The sequence below is a fragment of the Notolepis coatsorum genome (assembly GCF_963971535.1).
Source record: "Notolepis coatsorum genome assembly, chromosome: 6".
Taxonomy (NCBI): domain Eukaryota; kingdom Metazoa; phylum Chordata; class Actinopteri; order Aulopiformes; family Paralepididae; genus Notolepis; species Notolepis coatsorum.
This window is the reverse complement of record NC_140170.1, coordinates 185,701,708-185,725,773: the sequence shown is the minus strand read 5'-3', so window position 1 is coordinate 185,725,773 and position 24,066 is coordinate 185,701,708. Positions and strand designations below refer to the sequence as shown.

General features: G+C 48.2%; 1 protein-coding gene across 1 annotated transcript in view; it reads left to right on the top strand.

The window, feature by feature from the left end:
* LOC311229892 (filamin-B-like) overlaps positions 1-24,066 on the top strand; it is a gene marked incomplete at its 3' end in the record, with an annotated part of 367,515 nt that overhangs the window by 70,267 nt on the left and 273,182 nt on the right. The window contains 1 exon segment of the mRNA XM_084315961.1: positions 22,786-22,822. Within this exon segment, the coding sequence (XP_084172087.1) occupies positions 22,786-22,822 (37 nt within the window).

The following is a 24,066-nucleotide window of genomic DNA, read 5'->3' as shown; positions in this document are numbered from 1 at the left end:
TTTTTATCTGTTTTAGCTGTATTCCTACACCACAAACTACTGTTATCTGTTTTAGCTGTATTCCTACACCACAAACTACTGTTTTTATCTGTTTTAGCTGTATTCCTACACAACAAACTACTGTTTTTATCTGTTTTAGCTGTATTCCTACACCACAAACTACTGTTATCTGTTTTAGCTGTATTCCTACACCACAAACTACTGTTTTTATCTGTTTTAGCTGTATTCCTACACAACAAACGACTGTTTTTTTATCTGTTTTAGCTGTATTCCTACACAACAAACGACTGTTTTTTTATCTGTTTTAGCTGTATTCCTACACAACAAACTACTGTTTTTATCTGTTTTAGCTGTATTCCTACACCACAAACTACTGTTTTTTTATCTGTTTTAGCTGTATTCCTACACAACAAGCTACTGTTTTTTTATCTGTTTTAGCTGTATTCCTACACAACAAAAATCGATACATATCGATTCTGAATATTTAAAACGGTTTCGATACTCATTTCCCGAAATATCGATACTTTCTGCAGTATCGATACCAGCTGGCGTTCTCGTTTTCTCGCAGTGTTCTACCGGAAGTTGTTGACACGCTGTTCAGACCACGCTTGCCCCTCCGCCTCCTCCAGCCCTCTCCCTCACAGAGCCGTCTTCAGTTTGTAAACAAACATTTTAGCTGAAGATGGCAAATGCAGAGGCAGCAGAGCCTCCACAACTTGTCCTTAAAGATAAAGAAAACAGCAGAAGTGCTGTTTGGAGGTACTTCGGGTTTGAAGTAAACAACGAAGGACAAGCTAAAGATGCCACGATGCCCATTTGCAAGCGGTGTTACAGAGCAGTGCCAACGAAAGGTGCAAACACCACAAATATGGCAAAACACCTGAAGGACTGGCACGCGGATCTCCATAAAGAAATTAAAGAGGTTCGTGACAGCTGCTCTTTGAACGTCACTGTGACTGAAGCATTAAACCATTAACTCTAGTTTAATACATGATACGTTGTCTACTGATGGCGCATAATATCAACAGCTGATTCGTTGTGTTAGTAACGTTACAGCTATTAGCTAACGTTAGCTACTGCTAGTCGTTCCTCCGTTAGCTTATGCTAGCTAGCCGGCCACCTTTATAATTCACAATATAATTACTGCATGGAAACGGGTTAACGTTTAAACGTTATGTCGAGGTCATACAATACTACACTCGACATGAGGTTAACGTTACCCCGTTTCCATGAGCATAGCTCCGGAGAAATCTCTCTCTCTCTCGCTCTCGCTCTTGCTCTCGCTCTCTCTCATATGAAAATTGTTGTAGTCATATATTTTAGTCTTATTAGCTAAAATATTTTAACCAAATAAAAAGCAGCAGCACTATTGCATAACTGAGTCATGTTTGCTATGTATTTTTTTCTTTAGAGAGAAACAAAGGGTTTTAAAAGTGTTATATTTATCTTCTCGTATAGTACCAGAGAGAAGCTGAGGAGAATCAACCAGCAACAAAAGCTAAATTTGTTTAAAAAAAAAAGATATATATATATATATATATATATATATATATATTATTATTATTTTTATTTTTTTGGTATCGAAATGGTATCGAAATATCGATACTTTTCAAGGTATCGTATCGACAAACTACTGTTTTTATCTGTTTTTAGCTGTATTCCTACACAACAAACTACTGTTTTCATCTGTTTTAGCTGTATTCCTACACAACAAACTACTGTTTTTATCTGTTTTAGCTGTATTCCTACACAACAAACTACTGTTTTCATCTGTTTTAGCTGTATTCCTACACCACAAACTACTGGTTTTATCTGTTTTAGCTGTATTCCTACACCACAAACTACTGGTTTTATCTGTTTTAGCTGTATTCCTACACCACAAACTACTGTTATCTGTTTTAGCTGTATTCCTACACAACAAACTACTGTTTTTATCTGTTTTAGCTGTATTCCTACACAACAAACTACTGTTTTTATCTGTTTTAGCTGTATTCCTACACCACAAACTACTGTTATCTGTTTTAGCTGTATTCCTACACCACAAACTACTGTTTTTATCTGTTTTTAGCTGTATTCCTACACAACAAACTACTGTTTTTATCTGTTTTAGCTGTATTCCTACACCACAAACTACTGTTATCTGTTTTAGCTGTATTCCTACACCACAAACTACTGTTATCTGTTTTAGCTGTATTCCTACACCACAAACTACTGTTTTTATCTGTTTTAGCTGTATTCCTACACAACAAACGACTGTTTTTTTATCTGTTTTAGCTGTATTCCTACACAACAAACTACTGTTTTTATCTGTTTTAGCTGTATTCCTACACCACAAACTACTGTTTTTTTTATCTGTTTTAGCTGTATTCCTACACAACAAGCTACTGTTTTTTTATCTGTTTTAGCTGTATTCCTACACAACAAAAATCGATACATATCGATTCTGAATATTTAAAACGGTTTCGATACTCATTTCCCGAAATATCGATACTTTCTGCAGTATCGATACCAGCTGGCGTTCTCGTTTTCTCGCAGTGTTCTACCGGAAGTTGTTGACACGCTGTTCAGACCACGCTTGCCCCTCCGCCTCCTCCAGCCCTCTCCCTCACAGAGCCGTCTTCAGTTTGTAAACAAACATTTTAGCTGAAGATGGCAAATGCAGAGGCAGCAGAGCCTCCACAACTTGTCCTTAAAGATAAAGAAAACAGCAGAAGTGCTGTTTGGAGGTACTTCGGGTTTGAAGTAAACAACGAAGGACAAGCTAAAGATGCCACGATGCCCATTTGCAAGCGGTGTTACAGAGCAGTGCCAACGAAAGGTGCAAACACCACAAATATGGCAAAACACCTGAAGGACTGGCACGCGGATCTCCATAAAGAAATTAAAGAGGTTCGTGACAGCTGCTCTTTGAACGTCACTGTGACTGAAGCATTAAACCATTAACTCTAGTTTAATACATGATACGTTGTCTACTGATGGCGCATAATATCAACAGCTGATTCGTTGTGTTAGTAACGTTACAGCTATTAGCTAACGTTAGCTACTGCTAGTCGTTCCTCCGTTAGCTTATGCTAGCTAGCCGGCCACCTTTATAATTCACAATATAATTACTGCATGGAAACGGGTTAACGTTTAAACGTTATGTCGAGGTCATACAATACTACACTCGACATGAGGTTAACGTTACCCCGTTTCCATGAGCATAGCTCCGGAGAAATCTCTCTCTCTCGCTCTCGCTCTTGCTCTCGCTCTCTCTCATATGAAAATTGTTGTAGTCATATATTTTAGTCTTATTAGCTAAAATATTTTAACCAAATAAAAAGCAGCAGCACTATTGCATAACTGAGTCATGTTTGCTATGTATTTTTTTCTTTAGAGAGAAACAAAGGGTTTTAAAAGTGTTATATTTATCTTCTCGTATAGTACCAGAGAGAAGCTGAGGAGAATCAACCAGCAACAAAAGCTAAATTTGTTTAAAAAAAAAAATATATATATATATATATATATATATATATATATATTATTATTATTTTTATTTTTTTGGTATCGAAATGGTATCGAAATATCGATACTTTTCAAGGTATCGTATCGACAAACTACTGTTTTTATCTGTTTTTAGCTGTATTCCTACACAACAAACTACTGTTTTCATCTGTTTTAGCTGTATTCCTACACAACAAACTACTGTTTTTATCTGTTTTAGCTGTATTCCTACACAACAAACTACTGTTTTCATCTGTTTTAGCTGTATTCCTACACCACAAACTACTGGTTTTATCTGTTTTAGCTGTATTCCTACACCACAAACTACTGGTTTTATCTGTTTTAGCTGTATTCCTACACCACAAACTACTGTTATCTGTTTTAGCTGTATTCCTACACAACAAACTACTGTTTTTATCTGTTTTAGCTGTATTCCTACACAACAAACTACTGTTTTTATCTGTTTTAGCTGTATTCCTACACCACAAACTACTGTTATCTGTTTTAGCTGTATTCCTACACCACAAACTACTGTTTTTATCTGTTTTAGCTGTATTCCTACACAACAAACTACTGTTTTTATCTGTTTTAGCTGTATTCCTACACCACAAACTACTGTTATCTGTTTTAGCTGTATTCCTACACCACAAACTACTGTTATCTGTTTTAGCTGTATTCCTACACCACAAACTACTGTTTTTATCTGTTTTAGCTGTATTCCTACACAACAAACTACTGTTTTTTATCTGTTTTAGCTGTATTCCTACACAACAAACTACTGGTTTTATCTGTTTTAGCTGTATTCCTACACAACAAACTACTGTTTTTATCTGTTTTAGCTGTATTCCTACACCAACAAACTACTGTTTTGATCTGTTTTAGCTGTATTCCTACACCACAAACTACTGTTATCTGTTTTAGCTGTATTCCTACACCACAAACTACTGTTTTTATCTGTTTTAGCTGTATTCCTACACAACAAACTACTGTTTTTATCTGTTTTCGCTGTATTCCTACACAACAAACTACTGTTTTTATCTGTTTTAGCTGTATTCCTACACCACAAACTACTGTTTTGATCTGTTTTAGCTGTATTCCTACACAACAAACTACTGTTTTGATCTGTTTTAGCTGTATTCCTACACAACAAACTACTGTTTTTATCTGTTTTAGCTGTATTCCTACACAACAAACGACTGTTTTTATCTGTTTTAGCTGTATTCCTACACAACAAACTACTGTTTTGATCTGTTTTAGCTGTATTCCTACACCACAAACTACTGTTTTGATCTGTTTTAGCTGTATTCCTACATAACAAACTACTGTTATCTGTTGTAGCTGTATTCCTACACAACAAACCATTCACTGTATTGTTGTAATATTACTCCTCGAACTCCACTGGTCTCTTCCTGCCACAACTCACACCTTGCTGGACTTCAGAGCAGGATTTCTGTTTCAATGGCAAAAACTAAAATAAATAAATAAAGTTCCCTCAAAAAACACCCATTCACTTGAAACGGCGAGTACTCTAGGTCGATTACTCACGGCCATCCCTACTGTCTAGACTACATAATCAATACCCGTGGGAGAGGGAGGGAGGGAGAGAGAGAGAGAGAGACCAAGGTCTCTGCATGTAAGGACGGAGAGAGAGAGAGATGATAATAATAATAATAATAATAATAATAATAATTCATTTTATTTATATAGCGCTTCTCAATGACCCGAAGTCGCAGATACCAAGGTCTCTGCATGTAAGGACAGAAAGAGAGAGAGAGACCAAGGTCTCTGCATGTAAGGACAGAGAGAGAGAGAGAGATAGACAGACAGAGAGAGAGGGATGGAGAGAGAAGAGAAGAGAGAGAAGAGAGGGAGAGAGAGAGGACTTCACTCTGCTACTCCCTGTGGTTACTGCTGGCGGGGGTGTATTTTAATGGGGCAAAAGGGGAAATTAAAACCTTTATCCAGGTTATTTACACTGTTCTATACATTCAACAGTGGTGTTTCTGTCCTCTGGACCTGGTGGTGTTGTTGTCCAGCACTCTGTCCTCTGGACCTGGTGGTGTTGTTGTCCAGCACTCTGTCCTCTGGACCTGGTGGTGTTGTTGTCCAGCACTCTGTCCTCTGGACCTGGTGGTGTTGTTGTCCAGCACTCTGTCCTCTGGACCTGGTGGTGTTGTTGTCCAGCACTCTGTCCTCTGGACCTGGTGGTGTTGTTGTCCAGCACTCTGTCCTCTGGACCTGGTGGTGTTGTTGTCCCGCAGGGAGCACTCTGTCCTCTGGACCTGGTGGTGTTGTTGTCCAGCAGGGAGACACTCTGTCCTCTGGACCTGGTGGTGTTGTTGTCCAGCAGGGAGCACTCTGTCCTCTGGACCTGGTGGTGTTGTTGTCCAGCAGGGAGACACTCTGTCCTCTGGACCTGGTGGTGTTGTTGTCCAGCAGGGAGCACTCTGTCCTCTGGACCTGGTGGTGTTGTTGTCCAGCAGGGAGACACTCTGTCCTCTGGACCTGGTGGTGTTGTTGTCCAGCAGGGAGACACTCTGTCCTCTGGACCTGGTGGTGTTGTTGTCCAGCAGGGAGACACTCTGTCCTCTGGACCTGGTGGTGTTGTTGTCCAGCAGGGAGCTCTCTGTCCTCTGGACCTGGTGTTGTTGTTGTCCAGCAGGGAGACACTCTGTCCTCTGGACCTGGTGGTGTTGTTGTCCAGCTCTCTGTCCTCTGGACCTGGTGGTGTTGTTGTCCAGCTCTCTGTCCTCTGGACCTGGTGGTGTTGTTGTCCAGCACTCTGTCCTCTGGACCTGGTGGTGTTGTTGTCCAGCACTCTGTCCTCTGGACCTGATGGTGTTGTTGTCCAGCTCTCTGTCCTCTGGACCTGGTGGTGTTGTTGTCCAGCAGGGAGACACTCTGTCCTCTGGACCTGGTGGTGTTGTTGTCCAGCAGGGAGACACTCTGTCCTCTGGACCTGGTGGTGTTGTTGTCCAGCAGGGAGACACTCTGTCCTCTGGACCTGGTGGTGTTGTTGTCCAGCAGGGAGACACTCTGTCCTCTGGACCTGGTGGTGTTGTTGTCCAGCAGGGAGACACTCTGTCCTCTGGACCTGGTGGTGTTGTTGTCCAGCTCTCTGTCCTCTGGACCTGGTGGTGTTGTTGTCCAGCAGGGGGCACTCTGTCCTCTGGACCTGGTGGTGTTGTTGTCCAGCAGGGGGCACTCTGTCCTCTGGACCTGGTGGTGTTGTTGTCCAGCACTCTGTCCTCTGGACCTGGTGGTGTTGTTGTCCAGCAGGGAGACACTCTGTCCTCTGGACCTGGTGGTGTTGTTGTCCAGCAGGGAGACACTCTGTCCTCTGGACCTGGTGGTGTTGTTGTCCAGCAGGGGGCACTCTGTCCTCTGGACCTGGTGGTGTTGTTGTCCAGCAGGGAGACACACTGTCCTCTGGACCTGGTGGTGTTGTTGTCCAGCTCTCTGTCCTCTGGACCTGGTGGTGTTGTTGTCCAGCAGGGGGCGCTCTGTCCTCTGGACCTGGTGGTGTTGTTGTCCAGCAGGGAGACACTCTGTCCTCTGGACCTGGTGGTGTTGTTGTCCAGCAGGGAGACACTCTGTCCTCTGGACCTGGTGGTGTTGTTGTCCAGCAGAGAGACACTCTGTCCTCTGGACCTGGTGGTGTTGTTGTCCAGCAGAGAGACACTCTGTCCTCTGGACCTGGTGGTGTTGTTGTCCAGCAGCGAGACACTCTGTCCTCTTGACCTGGTGGTGTTGTTGTCCAGCAGGGGGCACTCTGTCCTCTGGACCTGGTGTTGTTGTTGTCCAGCAGAGAGACACTCTGTCCTCTGGACCTGGTGGTGTTGTTGTCCAGCAGGGAGACACTCTGTCCTCTGGACCTGGTGTTGTTGTTGTCCAGCAGGGAGACACTCTGTCCTCTGGACCTGGTGGTGTTGTTGTCCAGCAGGGAGACACTCTGTCCTCTGGACCTGGTGGTGTTGTTGTCCAGCAGGGAGACACTCTGTCCTCTGGACCTGGTGGTGTTGTTGTCCAGCAGGGAGACACTCTGTCCTCTGGACCTGGTGGTGTTGTTGTCCAGCAGGGAGACACTCTGTCCTCTGGACCTGGTGGTGTTGTTGTCCAGCAAGGAGCTCTCTGTCCTCTGGACCTGGTGGTGTTGTTGTCCAGCAGGGAGACACTCTGTCCTCTGGACCTGGTGGTGTTGTTGTCCAGCAGGGAGACACTCTGTCCTCTGGACCTGGTGGTGTTGTTGTCCAGCAAGGAGCTCTCTGTCCTCTGGACCTGGTGGTGTTGTTGTCCAGCAGGGAGACACTCTGTCCTCTGGACCTGGTGGTGTTGTTGTCCAGCAGGGAGACACTCTGTCCTCTGGACCTGGTGGTGTTGTTGTCCAGCAGCGAGACACTCTGTCCTCTGGACCTGGTGGTGTTGTTGTCCAGCAGGGGGGCGCTCTGTCCTCTGGACCTGGTGGTGTTGTTGTCCAGCAGGGAGACACTCTGTCCTCTGGACCTGGTGGTGTTGTTGTCCAGCAGGGAGACACTCTGTCCTCTGGACCTGGTGGTGTTGTTGTCCAGCAGGGAGACACTCTGTCATCTGGACCTGGTGTTGTTGTTGTCCAGCAGGGAGACACTCTGTCCTCTGGACCTGGTGTTGTTGTTGTCCAGCAGGGAGACACTCTGTCCTCTGGACCTGGTGGTGTTGTTGTCCAGCAGGGAGCACTCTGTCCTCTGGACCTGGTGGTGTTGTTGTCCAGCAGGGGGCGCTCTGTCCTCTGGACCTGGTGGTGTTAGGACTCACCATGTGGGGTTAGAGCAGCCCGATTATGGCAAACATCATAATTCTACCTTCAAATCAAAAGTCCACCTTAAAACAGAATAAAACCCAAGGTTTTATCATCTGATCACGTCAGGTTTTATCATCTGATCACGTCAGGATTCATCACCTGTCAGACCTGCTCACTCAGGATTCATCACCTGTCAGACCTGGACACACTCGGGATTCATCACCTGTCAGACCTGGACACAGTCAGGATTCATCACCTGTCAGACCTGGACACACTCGGGATTCATCACCTGTCAGACCTGGACACAGTCAGGATTCATCACCTGTCAGACCTGGACACAGTCAGGATTCATCACCTGTCAGACCTGGACACAGTCAGGATTCATCACCTGTCAGACCTGGACACAGTCAGGATTCATCACCTGTCAGACCTGGACACAGTCAGGATTCATCACCTGTCAGACCTGGACACAGTCAGGATTCATCACCTGTCAGACCTGCTCACAGTCAGGATTCATCACCTGTCAGACCTGCTCACAGTCAGGATTCATCACCTGTCAGACCTGGACAGAGTCAGGATTCATCACCTGTCAGACCTGCTCACAGTCAGGATTCATCACCTGTCAGACCTGGATGCCTGAATACTTTAGACAACAAATGTTTGTTTTCGCATCTCTGACTGGCCAGGTCATTTCTGGTCATGTGACATGTACGCCCAATCGTGGGACCGCAAGTTTCTACACTGGTTAAGCTTAGGCGCTCTTTCGAAGTTGGTTAAGGTTAGAGTTTGTCTTAGAGCGTGGCGATAGAACGCCAGGTAGTTTGCAGGCTGTTAGACGCGGAAATAGGCGCAGAACTTGCTGTCCCACGATTGGCGCACATGTCACATGACCTGGCCAATCAGAGCGCAAAACTCGAACGCAGAAACAAACATTTGTTGTCGAAAGTATTCACACGACCTGGTCACGTCAGGATTCATCATCGCTCCCATTGTCTTTTTTTTTTTATTCACTTTTTCTCCTTTTTCTATTTTTCTCCCATCCCAATTTTGTGTTTCCAATTCTCCCCTCCCCTGTCTTGAACGTTGCTAGACCATGCCTCCCACTGGTCGGTTGTAGTGAGGATAGAAGCCTTGCATCACGTGTCCCCTCCGATACACGAGGAGGCAGCCTGTCACATATTTTCGCCTGCCAGCGCGGACTCTCATTGGCGAGGTGTAACGTGTGGGAGGCTCACACTACCCTCGCCATTTCCTGTCTCTGCTGTGCAGGCGTCCCCCAACCGACCTGTAGGAGTCGCTGTTTTACAACGTCCAGATTACCACCCATCGACTTCCCTCCCGCTGACTCTGCCAATTGAGTTAGTATGACGACCGGCCCAAGCCGGAGGCAACGCTGACAGCCGGATTCGAACCCGGTGTCTCTTGCGTTGGTGACGAGCGCAATGTCCGCTGCGCCACCCAGCCGCTCGATCCCATTGTCTTGTATCTATTACTCATCAGCGCTCCCATTGTCTTGTATCTATTACTCATCAGCGCTCCCATTGTCTTGTATCTATTACTCATCAGCGCTCCCATTGTCTTGTATCTATTACTCATCAGCGCTCCCATTGTCTTGTATCTATTACTCATCAGCGCTCCCATTGTCTTGTATCTATTACTCATCAGCGCTCCCATTGTCTTGTATCTATTACTCATCAGCGCTCCCATTGTCTTGTATCTATTACTCATCAGCGCTCCCATTGTCTTGTATCTATTACTCATCAGCGCTCCCATTGTCTTGTATCTATTACTCAGTCTGTCTTTTCATCGATGTGTTTGTCCCGTCTGTTCTGTAACATGGTTGTCCTGTGTTTTCTTTTTCGTATGTGTTGTGACACTAAACGAATTTCTCTACCAATGGACAATAAAGATCTACTTACTGCTACTATCTACTAATCTACTTCCTCGTTGTTCTCCCTTCCACACGATGAGCGGAAGTGTTTCTTTAAAGGGGCGGGCACGGTGAGACATGGCTCTCTTTAAAGGGGCGGGCACAGTGAGACACGGCTCTCTTTAAAGGGGCGGGCACAGTGAGACATGGCTCTCTTTAAAGGGGCGGGCACAGTGAGACATGGCTCTCTTTAAAGGGGCGGGCACAGTGAGACATGGCTCTCTTTAAAGGGGCGGGCACAGTGAGACATGGCTCTCTTTAAAGGGGCGGGCACAGTGAGACATGGCTCTCTTTAAAGGGGCGGGCACAGTGAGACATGGCTCTCTTTAAAGGGGCGGGCACAGTGAGACATGGCTCTCTTTAAAGGGGCGGGCACAGTGAGACATGGCTCTCTCTCTTTAAAGGGGCGGGCACAGTGAGACATGGCTCTCTCTCTTTAAAGGGGCGGGCACAGTGAGACATGGCTCTCTTTAAAGGGGCGGGCACAGTGAGACATGGCTCTCTTTAAAGGGGCGGGCACAGTGAGACATGGCTCTCTTTAAAGGGGCGGGCACAGTGAGACATGGCTCTCTTTAAAGGGGCGGGCACAGTGAGACATGGCTCTCTTTAAAGGGGCGGGCACAGTGAGACATGGCTCTCTTTAAAGGGGCGGGCACAGTGAGACATGGCTCTCTTTAAAGGGGCGGGCACAGTGAGACATGGCTCTCTTTAAAGGGGCGGGCACAGTGAGACATGGCTCTCTTTAAAGGGGCGGGCACAGTGAGACATGGCTCTCTTTAAAGGGGCAGGCACAGTGAGACATGGCTCTCTTTAAAGGGGTGGGCACAGTGAGACATGGCTCTCTTTAAAGGGGCGGGCACAGTGAGACATGGCTCTCTTTAAAGGGGCGGGCACAGTGAGACATGGCTCTCTTTAAAGGGGCAGGCACAGTGAGACATGGCTCTCTTTAAAGGGGCGGGCACAGTGAGACATGGCTCTCTTTAAAGGGGCGGGCACAGTGAGACACGGCTCTCTTTAAAGGGGCGGGCACAGTGAGACATGGCTCTCTTTAAAGGGGCGGGCACAGTGAGACATGGCTCTCTTTAAAGGGGTGGGCACAGTGAGACATGGCTCTCTTTAAAGGGGCGGGCACAGTGAGACATGGCTCTCTTTAAAGGGGCGGGCACAGTGAGACATGGCTCTCTTTAAAGGGGCAGGCACAGTGAGACATGGCTCTCTTTAAAGGGGTGGGCACAGTGAGACATGGCTCTCTTTAAAGGGGCGGGCACAGTGAGACATGGCTCTCTTTAACGGCCCACTGTCTGTTTGTTCAGGCAGTCGTTTATATTTGTCTAGGGGTCAAAGGGCTCACATGCCATGCTATGATCATGACATAACCCTTACCTACATAGCTATACATGGTATGACTATGACATACGTATCCCTTACCTACATTTATCTACATGTTAACACTTTGAGTGCCAGGAACGAGAAATCTCATTATTTAATCGTTATTTTTTTTTATTATCGATTTCCATTCATTTTTCATCAATCTAGCCTCACGTTACCACTGGGACTCTGTCTGAGTTTGAACAGGGAAAATACCGCCCCCTATCGTCTGCCGGATGGTAATGCACCCATTGGATTGGATTGAATGAATACGCATGGGGGAAAGAAAGTCCGGAATCCACATTTTACTTGTCAGGCATGTAATTCGAGCCGATCCCAGTCTTCGCCGACCCTCAGAACAGCGTGGAATCGGTATTTCCAGTACCCAGCGTTGGATCAGGAATTGGAATAATCTTTTTGGAGAACATCTGATCTGAGGTAAGGAAGGTCTTGGGATAATCGGAGCTCTTTTCACCTATATCTCAGCGTGTGTGTGGCTGTGAGTGTGTGTGTGCTGATCAGGAAATAAGATAATAGATTTTTCAGCCTGTGTTTTGTGTATTCCATTAAAGTGCGATTCCTGCAGAAGCCTTTTTTTTCTGGAAGTTTCAAAAAACGAGCGTTTTTCAAAATGGTATAAAACGGAAATGAACCGATTATTAAAAAAAATTAAATAAAAATCGACAATGTTGACTGCAAACAAGTCATTGATAAGCGATTAGACACATAGCCATAATTTAAGATATAGTTTATGCGTTCGCAAATGTGATCGCCCTCACATTGACTACAGCGCTGGCACTCGAGCGCTATTTTTGGCTCCCCCTGCTGGCACGGAAAGTGCTAATGGAACATTGATGACAGGAGATCAGATAAGCTCATGACAATAGGAGTAGAATGCACTGGGACAGGGTTGTTTCACTATGAAAGGAAATATTAATATTTATTATTGGAAGTTCCATTTGACTTCCATACTAAAAAACTATTATTAAATACTGCATAAAAAACATTACACAATCTTTAATGTTTATACTTGTGATGCATTTGAAGCATGGCAAGCCATTGATTCCAGGAGCTCAACTGAAGAGGATCAATCGGATCCTTGTTATAGATATATGGTGATGAGAGAAATTATTTAAATAATGACAGAACTATTTCCATGTGACCTTGCCGAGCTAGAATCTGGAATCTCCAACTCAAGACATTTCTTTCTAGATGCTCTGTTTGAAGTCCAGACCAATCTGGTTTCAGAGCCAATCACAGCAGATCTGTCAAAAGCGTTTGATACAGTTAATAATAATAATAATAATAATTTTGTTCTTAGCCTCTTACAAAGGTTATGTAATCAGTCACAAACGGTTAAACCTGTGATTGGTTTCAGAATTATAGATAGAACGATAGACCCGAAGTTGAATGGGCCATAGTAATGTCGATATAGCTACAATATTTAAAAACGTATAGCCCTGCAAAGAAGGTGAGCCACTCCATAGGGTTACAGCACTGGCAGAGAGTGGTAAAGATGGGCATACTGCATGGCACTCAATGTGTTAAACTAGCGTGTAATGTAGACCAAAACAAAGTTCATGCTGTTTACTAGAGCCAGAAATATTGATTATAGTAGTATGCATTTATCCACTGTGAATGGATCTAACATTGAGAGAGTTACTGAATTATAAATATCTTGCCATCTGGCTTGATGAGAAGTTTACATTTTTAAATACCATATGGATGATCTTGTCAGCAAATGTTTTTTTTTCTACAGAAACGGAACCAGCTTCCCTATGCTCCTTCCACTCTTATACCCCCAGACACGGTCTATCATTCTGCTCTCAGATCTGTTTCTGGTGATGGCTATGCCACTCTCCACTGTGTCCTCTGTGAGGAGGCGGGTTGGTCTTCTCTGGCTAAGAGGCGTAGTGATCATTGGTATTGGTTTATCGAGAAGGCCATTATCGGAAAGAAACTACCTTTTTATATTGCAATGATGCTAGATTGGAACTTTGGACCTTATCTAAGCTGCTCAGAGGACTGGCCTCACTTGGGAAGTCACACTTTTGTTTTAGTGCACTAACCTCTTGGAATGATCCAGTCTCTGTTGACCTATGGACAGTTTAGGGCCATGATATTAAACCTCTCTGGTACACTGTGTCACTGTTTTTTTTTCTTTTTTGCACAGATTTTTATCTTGAGTTTTTTAATCTCGCTGTGTTGCTTGTTTTTGTACTTGTTTTTATTGATGCCTTATTTTATTAATGTGTAACTGTTTTAATGCTTTTTGTCTTCTGTGTTTTAACTATTTATTTGAACTGGCATGATAATAATAATAATGGATTCAATTTGTACCGCACTTTATATTCGTGAGAATCTCAGAGTGCTACAGGAGATATAGACAAAAGTTAAATGAATAAAACAATTTAAAATGAATAAAAACTATTAAAAAGACTAACAACCAGTGAAATGGAAGAACCTAAGAGTAAAATAAAATAAAAATAATAATAAAATGAATAGAAGTAAAAATAAAAGTAAAAGAAAATTCAGGCCAAAGCCTTGTTAAAAAGAATATCAAGGCATAACAAAAAATATTGTTTGTTTCCTGTTGGTTGTCAGTTAAGGCCATGGGTAGGTAGGGAATTTATTTAATTGAATTTTTTATTTTATTCTTTCCCACGGCGACAATGGATAGGGAATTTCTTTATTTAATTAAAATGTTCACAACAACATGGATGCATGTACTCTGCCAGCGTGTTTAATATCTTTGGTTTGACTAAGATTTATATGAAACTTTATTCAAAAAATAAAAAATTTAAATTGTTTTTTGAATTATTATTATTATTTTTTTTTTAACTCATAAAATATATTGGGTCGCACCTAAATCGGCAGGGTCGGTCGGCAACCGGAAACAACCCATTATTTGTTTTAGGCCTAAAGGTTTGAATGGATGAATGGATCTCCCATTGAGTCAACCTGGAAGACACCCCCATGGCAGGGGAGACGGGTGTCATGGTCCTGGTCGTCAGTCCTGGAGGGTGTAGACTACCACATGTCTCCTCTGTTGGTCTGGGGAGGGTGTAGACTACCACATGTCTCCTCTGTTGGTCTGGGGAGGGTGTAGACTACCACATGTCTCCTCTGTCGGTCTGGGGAGGGTGTAGACTACCACATGTCTCCTCTGTTGGTCTGGGGAGGGTGTAGACTACCACATGTCTCCTCTGTTGGTCTGGGGAGGGTGTAGACTACCACATGTCTCCTCTGTTGGTCTGGGGAGGGTGTAGACTACCACATGTCTCCTCTGTCGGTCTGGGGAGGGTGTAGACTACCACATGTCTCCTCTGTTGGTCTGGGGAGGGTGTAGACTACCACATGTCTCCTCTGTCAGTCTGGGGAGGGTGTAGACTACCACATGTCTCCTCTGTCGGTCTGGGGAGGGTGTAGACTACCACATGTCTCCTCTGTTGGTCTGGGGAGGGTGTAGACTACCACATGTCTCCTCTGTTGGTCTGGGGAGGGTGTAGACTACCACATGTCTCCTCTGTCGGTCTGGGGAGGGTGTAGACTACCACATGTCTCCTCTGTCGGTCTGGGGAGGGTGTAGACTACCACATGTCTCCTCTGTCAGTCTGGGGAGGGTGTAGACTACCACATTAAACTATAGACAGTAGACTATACATATCACTCAACATACATTCAGTACTGTGTACTACAGTGTGTACTAGGGGTGGGAATCACCAGAGGCCTCACGATACGATACTATCACGATACTTGAGTCATGATACGATAGTATTGCGATACTAAATATATTGCGATATTAATATTGCGATTTATTACCTTTTTTCAACTGCAAAGTAAAACTGTCGACATGTTTTATCTAATAAAATAAAGTTCAGTCTGTTCATCTCACTTCAATCATTTTTATTGCAGAACATGGTATTTTCTCAAGCAGACAGATGTAAACACTGTAATCTGTGTTGCATGTACCTGACAAACTGAACTGTTTTGTATTAGTCATATTCCGACTTAACTGAATGCACACGTGTGCGTGTGTCTGGACTACTGTACTATTACAGGTATTGAAATGAACAATGCAACTTCCTTATACAAAAAAAATATATATACAATTTTTTTTTTTTTTATAAATAATTAAATATCGATACTTGGCGTCCCTGTATCGATACAGGATCACCACGCAAAGTATTGTGATACTACTACGTATTAGGGATGTCCGATATTATTATATTAAAATGTGATATCGGAAATTATATTTTACATTTATTTAACCTTTATTTAGGCAAGCAAGTAAGAACAAATTCAGATTTGTATTTATTGTCAAAAGTATGCATAATGTTGTGTTAATTCCACAACAAGAGATATGTAATGTTAATTACCTGAAATTATTCCATTTTTTGGGGGGGGAAACCCCGCATGTATCGGTATCGGTTGATATCTGTTGATGTCGGTATCGGAAATTAAGAGTTGGACAATATCGGTATTGGTAAAAAAGCCAATATCGAACATCGCTACTACGTGTCGATATTCCCCCCCCCCCACTAGTGTGTAGTACTCGTGAGGATGCAGTGATGCAGCAGTGTGCCGTGATGGTGTTGAAAGTGACACATTAAGGGGCTCGGCAGGCGTCGTGCTGCAGGGTGGATACTGTAGCTGCAGGGTGGATACTGTAGCTGCAGGGTGGATACTGTAGCTGCAGGGTGGATACTGTAGCTGCAGGGTGGATACTGTAGCTGCAGGGTGGATACTGTAGCTGCAGGGTGGATACTGTAGCTGCAGGGTGGATGATACTGTAGCTGACGGGTGGATACTGTAGCTGACGGGTGGATACTGTAGCTGCAGGGTGGATACTGTAGCTGCAGGGTGGATACTGTAGCTGCAGGGTGGATGATACTGTAGCCGCAGGGTGGATGATACTGTAGCTGCAGGGTGGATACTGTAGCTGCAGGGTGGATGATACTGTAGCTGCAGGGTGGATGATACTGTAGCTGCAGGGTGGATGATACTGTAGCTGCAGGGTGGATGATACTGTAGCTGCAGGGTGGATGATACTGTAGCTGCAGGGTGGATGATACTGTAGCTGCAGGGTGGATACTGTAGCTGCAGGGTGGATACTGTAGCTGCAGGGTGGATACTGTAGCTGCAGGGTGGATACTGTAGCTGCAGGGTGGATGATACTGTAGCTGCAGGGTGGATGATACTGTAGCTGCAGGGTGGATGATACTGTAGCTGCAGGGTGGATACTGTAGCTGCAGGGTGGATACTGTAGCTGCAGGGTGGATACTGTAGCTGCAGGGTGGATACTGTAGCTGCAGGGTGGATGATACTGTAGCTGCAGGGTGGATGATACTGTAGCTGCAGGGTGGATGATACTGTAGCTGCAGGGTGGATACTGTAGCTGCAGGGTGGATGATACTGTAGCTGCAGGGTGGATGATACTGTAGCTGCAGGGTGGATGATACTGTAGCTGCAGGGTGGATGATACTGTAGCTGCAGGGTGGATGATACTGTAGCTGCAGGGTGGATACTGTAGCTGCAGGGTGGATGATACTGTAGCTGCAGGGTGGATGATACTGTAGCTGCAGGGTGGATACTGTAGCTGCAGGGTGGATACTGTAGCTGCAGGGTGGATGATACTGTAGCTGCAGGGTGGATACTGTAGCTGCAGGGTGGATACTGTAGCTGCAGGGTGGATGATACTGTAGCTGCAGGGTGGATACTGTAGCAGAGCGTGGAGGATCCCACCGTGTTTATAGCTCTGGGAGCAGAGCGGCTCCACAGCGAGTGAGTTACTGTCGCTGTCTGTGTCGCGGCTCCCCGTGTTTATATACAGATGACCTTCAGGAGGCCTGGGCCGGCTGCTATCAGCTGCTGTATAGGCAGATAATTATCTTTTTGATTGCTTCTTAATACAGGAAGGTGGTGAGTCCGCTGTCCAATGATTGCTTCTTAATACAGGAAGGTGGTGAGTCCGCTGTCCAACGTGTGTGTGTGTGTGTGTGTGTGTGTGTGTGTGTGTGTGTGTGTGTGTGTGTGTGTGTGTGTGTGTGTGTGTGTGTGTGTGTGTGTGTGTGTGTGTGTGTGTGTGTGTGTGTGTGTGTGTGTGTGTGTGTGTGTGTGTGTGTGTGTGTGTGTGTGTGTGTGTGTGTGTGTGTGTGTGTGTGTGTGTGGTATGTCATGTATGTCATATATGTTATGATGAATGTAAAATGGGGGACCCTGATGTAAACAAGACGAAAGTCTTTCTCTGGTCTGCATCCCCTTAACAATTGTATGTATTGAGCTGTACTGTACTGTACCCATTCTGCAATCTGTTAATACACTTTTCAATCAATCAATCAATCAATCAGGTATCTAGTCCTGTTATTGATCTTTGTAAGTGCTTGTTGAGCCATGCTTTCCCCTGATAAGCTGTTTTCCAGGACGCAACCGAGATATTTCACAGATGTTTTGTCGGTGAGAACAGTATCTCCTATTCTAATGTTAAAACCTGGCGATTTTCTGAGCCTGACCTTTGACCTGAATAGGATGGACTCAGGCTGAGGTTAGACTAGTGTATTCCTGGCGTTTTTTTATACGTTTTTGACGACGTATCATGTCCTATCTACACAGAAAGAAGACTCAAGTCTTCCCCACGTGGAGGGACAGCTTGTTGTGGCCTAGCCAGTCGCTAACCTGGGGGGGGGGGGGGAACACAGCGGGGGGGGGGGGGGGGGGGGACAGGGAACACAGAGGGGGGGAACAGGGAACACAGAGGGGGGGAACAGGGAACACAGAGGGGGGGGGAACAGGGAACACAGAGGGGGGGGGGAACAGGGAACAGAGGGGGGGGGGGGGACAGGGAACACAGAGGGGGGGGAACAGGGAACACAGAGGGGGGAACAGGGAACACAGAGGGGGGGGGGACAGGGAACACAGAGGGGGGGGGAACAGGGAACACAGAGGGGGGGAACAGGAACACAGAGGGGGGGGAACAGGGAACACAGAGGGGGGGGAACAGGGAACACAGAGGGGGGGGGGACAGGGAACACAGAGGGGGGGGGAACAGGGAACACAGAGGGGGGGGAACAGGGAACACAGAGGGGGGGGGAACAGGGAACACAGAGGGGGGGGAACAGGGAACACAGAGGGGGGGGAACAGGGAACACAGAGGGGGGGGGGACAGGGAACACAGAGGGGGGGGGAACAGGGAACACAGAGGGGGGGGGAACAGGGAACACAGAGGGGGGGAACAGGGAACACAGAGGGGGGGGAACAGGGAACACAGAGGGGGGGGAACAGGGAACACAGAGGGGGGGAACAGGGAACACAGAGGGGGGGGAACAGGGAACACAGAGGGGGGGGAACAGGGAACACAGAGGGGGGGGAACAGGGAACACAGAGGGGGGGAACAGGGAACACAGAGGGGGGGGGAACAGGGAACACAGAGGGGGGGGAACAGGGAACACAGAGGGGGGGGAACAGGGAACACAGAGGGGGGGGGAACAGGGAACACAGAGGGGGGGGCAACAGGGAACACAGAGGGGGGGGAACAGGGAACACAGAGGGGGGGGGAACAGGGAACACAGAGGGGGGGAACAGGGAACACAGAGGGGGGGGGGACAGGGAACACAGAGGGGGGGAACAGGGAACACAGAGGGGGGGGAACAGGGAACACAGAGGGGGGGGAACAGGGAACACAGAGGGGGGGGAACAGGGAACACAGAGGGGGGGGAACAGGGAACACAGAGGGGGGGGAACAGGGAACACAGAGGGGGGGGGAACAGGGAACACAGAGGGGGGGGAACAGGGAACACAGAGGGGGGGGAACAGGGAACACAGAGGGGGGGGGAACAGGGAACACAGAGGGGGGGGGAACAGGGAACACAGAGGGGGGGGAACAGGGAACACAGAGGGGGGGGAACAGGGAACACAGAGGGGGGGAACAGGGAACACAGAGGGGGGGGAACAGGGAACACAGAGGGGGGGGAACAGGGAACACAGAGGGGGGGAACAGGGAACACAGAGGGGGGGGGAACAGGGAACACAGAGGGGGGGGGGAACACAGAGGGGGGGGGGAACAGGGAACACAGAGGGGGGGGGACAGGGAACACAGAGGGGGGGGAACAGGGAACACAGAGGGGGGGGAACAGGGAACACAGAGGGGGGGGGAACAGGGAACACAGAGGGGGGGAACAGGGAACACAGAGGGGGGGAACAGGGAACACAGAGGGGGGGAACAGGGAACACAGAGGGGGGGGAACAGGGAACACAGAGGGGGGGGAACAGGGAACACAGAGGGGGGGGGAACAGGGAACACAGAGGGGGGGGAACAGGGAACACAGAGGGGGGGAACAGGCAACACAGGGGGGGGGGGACAGGGAACACAGAGGGGGGGGAACAGGGAACACAGAGGGGGGGGGAACAGGGAACACAGAGGGGGGGGAACACAGAGGGGGGGAACAGGGAACACAGAGGGGGGGAACAGGGAACACAGAGGGGGGGAACAGGCAACACAGGGGGGGGGGGACAGGGAACACAGAGGGGGGGGAACAGGGAACACAGAGGGGGGGAACAGGGAACACAGAGGGGGGGAACAGGGAACACAGAGGGGGGGGGAACAGGGAACACAGAGGGGGGGGAACAGGGAACACAGAGGGGGGGAACAGGGAACACAGAGGGGGGGAACAGGGAACACAGAGGGGGGGGAACAGGGAACACAGAGGGGGGGGAACAGGGAACACAGAGGGGGGGGGAACAGGGAACACAGAGGGGGGGGAACAGGGAACACAGAGGGGGGGGAACAGGGAACACAGAGGGGGGGGGAACAGGGAACACAGAGGGGGGGGGAACAGGGAACACAGAGGGGGGGAACAGGGAACACAGAGGGGGGGGGACAGGGAACACAGAGGGGGGGAACAGGGAACACAGAGGGGGGGGGAACAGGGAACACAGAGGGGGGGGAACACAGAGGGGGGGGAACAGGGAACACAGAGGGGGGGGAACAGGGAACACAGAGGGGGGGAACAGGGAACACAGAGGGGGGGAACAGGGAACACAGAGGGGGGGAACAGGGAACACAGAGGGGGGGGGAACAGGGAACACAGAGGGGGGGGGAACAGGGAACACAGAGGGGGGGAACAGGGAACACAGAGGGGGGGGAACAGGGAACACAGAGGGGGGGGGAACAGGGAACACAGAGGGGGGGGAACAGGGAACACAGAGGGGGGGGGAACAGGGAACACAGAGGGGGGGGGAACAGGGAACACAGAGGGGGGGGAACAGGGAACACAGAGGGGGGGAACAGGGAACACAGAGGGGGGGGAACAGGGAACACAGAGGGGGGGGAACAGGGAACACAGAGGGGGGGAACAGGGAACACAGAGGGGGGGGAACAGGGAACACAGAGGGGGGGGGGAACAGGGAACACAGAGGGGGGGGAACAGGGAACACAGAGGGGGGGAACAGGGAACACAGAGGGGGGGGAACAGGGAACACAGAGGGGGGGGAACAGGGAACACAGAGGGGGGGGGAACAGGGAACACAGAGGGGGGGAACAGGGAACACAGAGGGGGGGAACAGGGAACACAGAGGGGGGGGGAACAGGGAACACAGAGGGGGGGGGAACAGGGAACACAGAGGGGGGGAACAGGGAACACAGAGGGGGGGGGAACAGGGAACACAGAGGGGGGGGGAACAGGGAACACAGAGGGGGGGGAACAGGGAACACAGAGGGGGGGGGAACAGGGAACACAGAGGGGGGGGAACAGGGAACACAGAGGGGGGGAACAGGGAACACAGAGGGGGGGGAACAGGGAACACAGAGGGGGGGGAACAGGGAACACAGAGGGGGGGAACAGGGAACACAGAGGGGGGGGAACAGGGAACACAGAGGGGGGGGGAACAGGGAACACAGAGGGGGGGGAACAGGGAACACAGAGGGGGGGAACAGGGAACACAGAGGGGGGGAACAGGGAACACAGAGGGGGGGGAACAGGGAACACAGAGGGGGGGGAACAGGGAACACAGAGGGGGGGAACAGGGAACACAGAGGGGGGGAACAGGGAACACAGAGGGGGGGGGAACAGGGAACACAGAGGGGGGGGGAACAGGGAACACAGAGGGGGGGGAACAGGGAACACAGAGGGGGGGGGAACAGGGAACACAGAGGGGGGGAACAGGGAACACAGAGGGGGGGGAACAGGGAACACAGAGGGGGGGAACAGGGAACACAGAGGGGGGGGGGAACAGGGAACACAGAGGGGGGGGGAACAGGGAACACAGAGGGGGGGGGGAACAGGGAACACAGAGGGGGGGGGAACACAGAGGGGGGGGAACAGGGAACACAGAGGGGGGGGAACAGGGAACACAGAGGGGGGGGGAACAGGGAACACAGAGGGGGGGGGAACACAGAGGGGGGGGAACAGGGAACACAGAGGGGGGGGAACAGGGAACACAGAGGGGGGGGGAACAGGGAACACAGAGGGGGGGGAACAGGGAACACAGAGGGGGGGAACAGGGAACACAGAGGGGGGGAACAGGGAACACAGAGGGGGGGGAACAGGGAACACAGAGGGGGGGGAACAGGGAACACAGAGGGGGGGAACAGGGAACACAGAGGGGGGGGAACACAGAGGGGGGGGAACAGGGAACACAGAGGGGGGGGGGACAGGGAACACAGAGGGGGGGGGAACAGGGAACACAGAGGGGGGGGAACAGGGAACACAGAGGGGGGGGAACAGGGAACACAGAGGGGGGGGAACAGGGAACACAGAGGGGGGGGAACAGGGAACACAGAGGGGGGGGAACAGGGAACACAGAGGGGGGGGGAACACAGAGGGGGGGGGAACAGGGAACACAGAGGGGGGGGGAACACAGAGGGGGGGGAACAGGGAACACACTAGTAAACGATGACTGCTACTCCACAAGTACACCCCCCCCCACCCATCTCTCTCTCTCTCTCCCCCTTACTCTCCTCTGCCTCTCTCTACTTCTCTTTCTCCCTCTCCCCTCTATCTCTCTCCCCTTCCTCCTTCTCTTGCTTTCTCCCCCCATCTTTTTTTTTGTAGTAAAATACAACATTGATGTAATAGAGATCATCTTTAAAAAGAAACCTTTTAGGCACCGACATCCTCCTGAGTAGTTTCCATGGTAACTAACTTTCTCTCTCTCTCTGTCTCCTTTCTCTTTCTCTTTCTCTCTCTCTCTCTCTCTCTCTCTCTCTCTCTCTCTCTCTCTCTCTCTACAGTGTCATCCAGGCTCCTTTACCACTACCTGTTGACAAGGTAAGAGAATGTGTGTGTGTGTACATGTTGACAAGGTAAGTTATCACATCTTTTCTGTGTGTGATGTTTTTGCGTGATGAAGATTTGTGTGTATGGGGGGGGGGGGGTGTCTATTAGTTTGGTTGGTTATGGGCCTTGAATATTCCAAACACTGACACACGCACACACACTGTTTATGCTACATGGCGAGAAACCCTCACTTGGAAGCTAATATCCACGTTTCATAATGAAATACAAGTATGGTTTCAACTCTCAATTAAAAAAAAAATAAAGATCTGTTCAAATATCAAAATGTATGGCGCACCACCTCTCCCCATCTCTCTGTATGTCTCTCTCTCCCCATCTCTCTCTGTATGTCTCTCTCTCCCCATCTCTCTCTGTATGTCTCTCTCTCCCCATCTCTCTCTGTATGTCTCTCTCTCCCCATCTCTCTCTGTATGTCTCTCTCTCCACATCTCTCTCTGTATGTCTCTCTCTCCCCATCTCTCTCTGTATGTCTCTCTCTCCCCATCTCTCTCTGTATGTCTCTCTCTCCCCATCTCTCTGTATGTCTCTCTCTCCCCATCTCTCTCTATGTCTCTCTCTCTCCATCTCTCTGTATGTCTCTCTCTCCCCATCTCTCTCTGTATGTCTCTCTCCCCCCATCTCTCTCTGTATGTCTCTCTCTCCCCATCTCTCTCTGTATGTCTCTCTCTCCCCATCTCTCTCTGTATGTCTCTCTCTCCCCATCTCTCTCTGTATGTCTCTCTCTCCCCATCTCTCTCTGTATGTCTCTCTCTCCCCATCTCTCTCTGTATGTCTCTCTCTCCCCATCTCTCTCTCTCTCCCAATTTCCAAACGGTCCTGTCAATAAAAAAAAAATCCCTAAAAATATATATCAAAATGTATCATGTAGAACATCTCATTTGATTTGTTTGTTTTTTCTTACGTATTACCACACACTGATAGTCAAACTATTAGAATTTGGTCAAACAAAGACACTCAGTGGTTCTCAAACTACGGGTCGCGACCCAAATTGGTGTCGCGTCTAGGTGCACATTGGAAAGTAAAAAAAATTACAAAAAAAAAAGAAAAAAAAAATTATCTTTATTTTTATGTTCTGGCAACATATTTTGGCTAATATGCCTCGTTTTATGAATGTGTATTGATAACATAGTGCTGTAATTACATTTTCTAATAAATATGCATGATCACGTTCAACAACGTGTGCTTTTATTTTGATATTCCTTAACACTTTGGCTGCC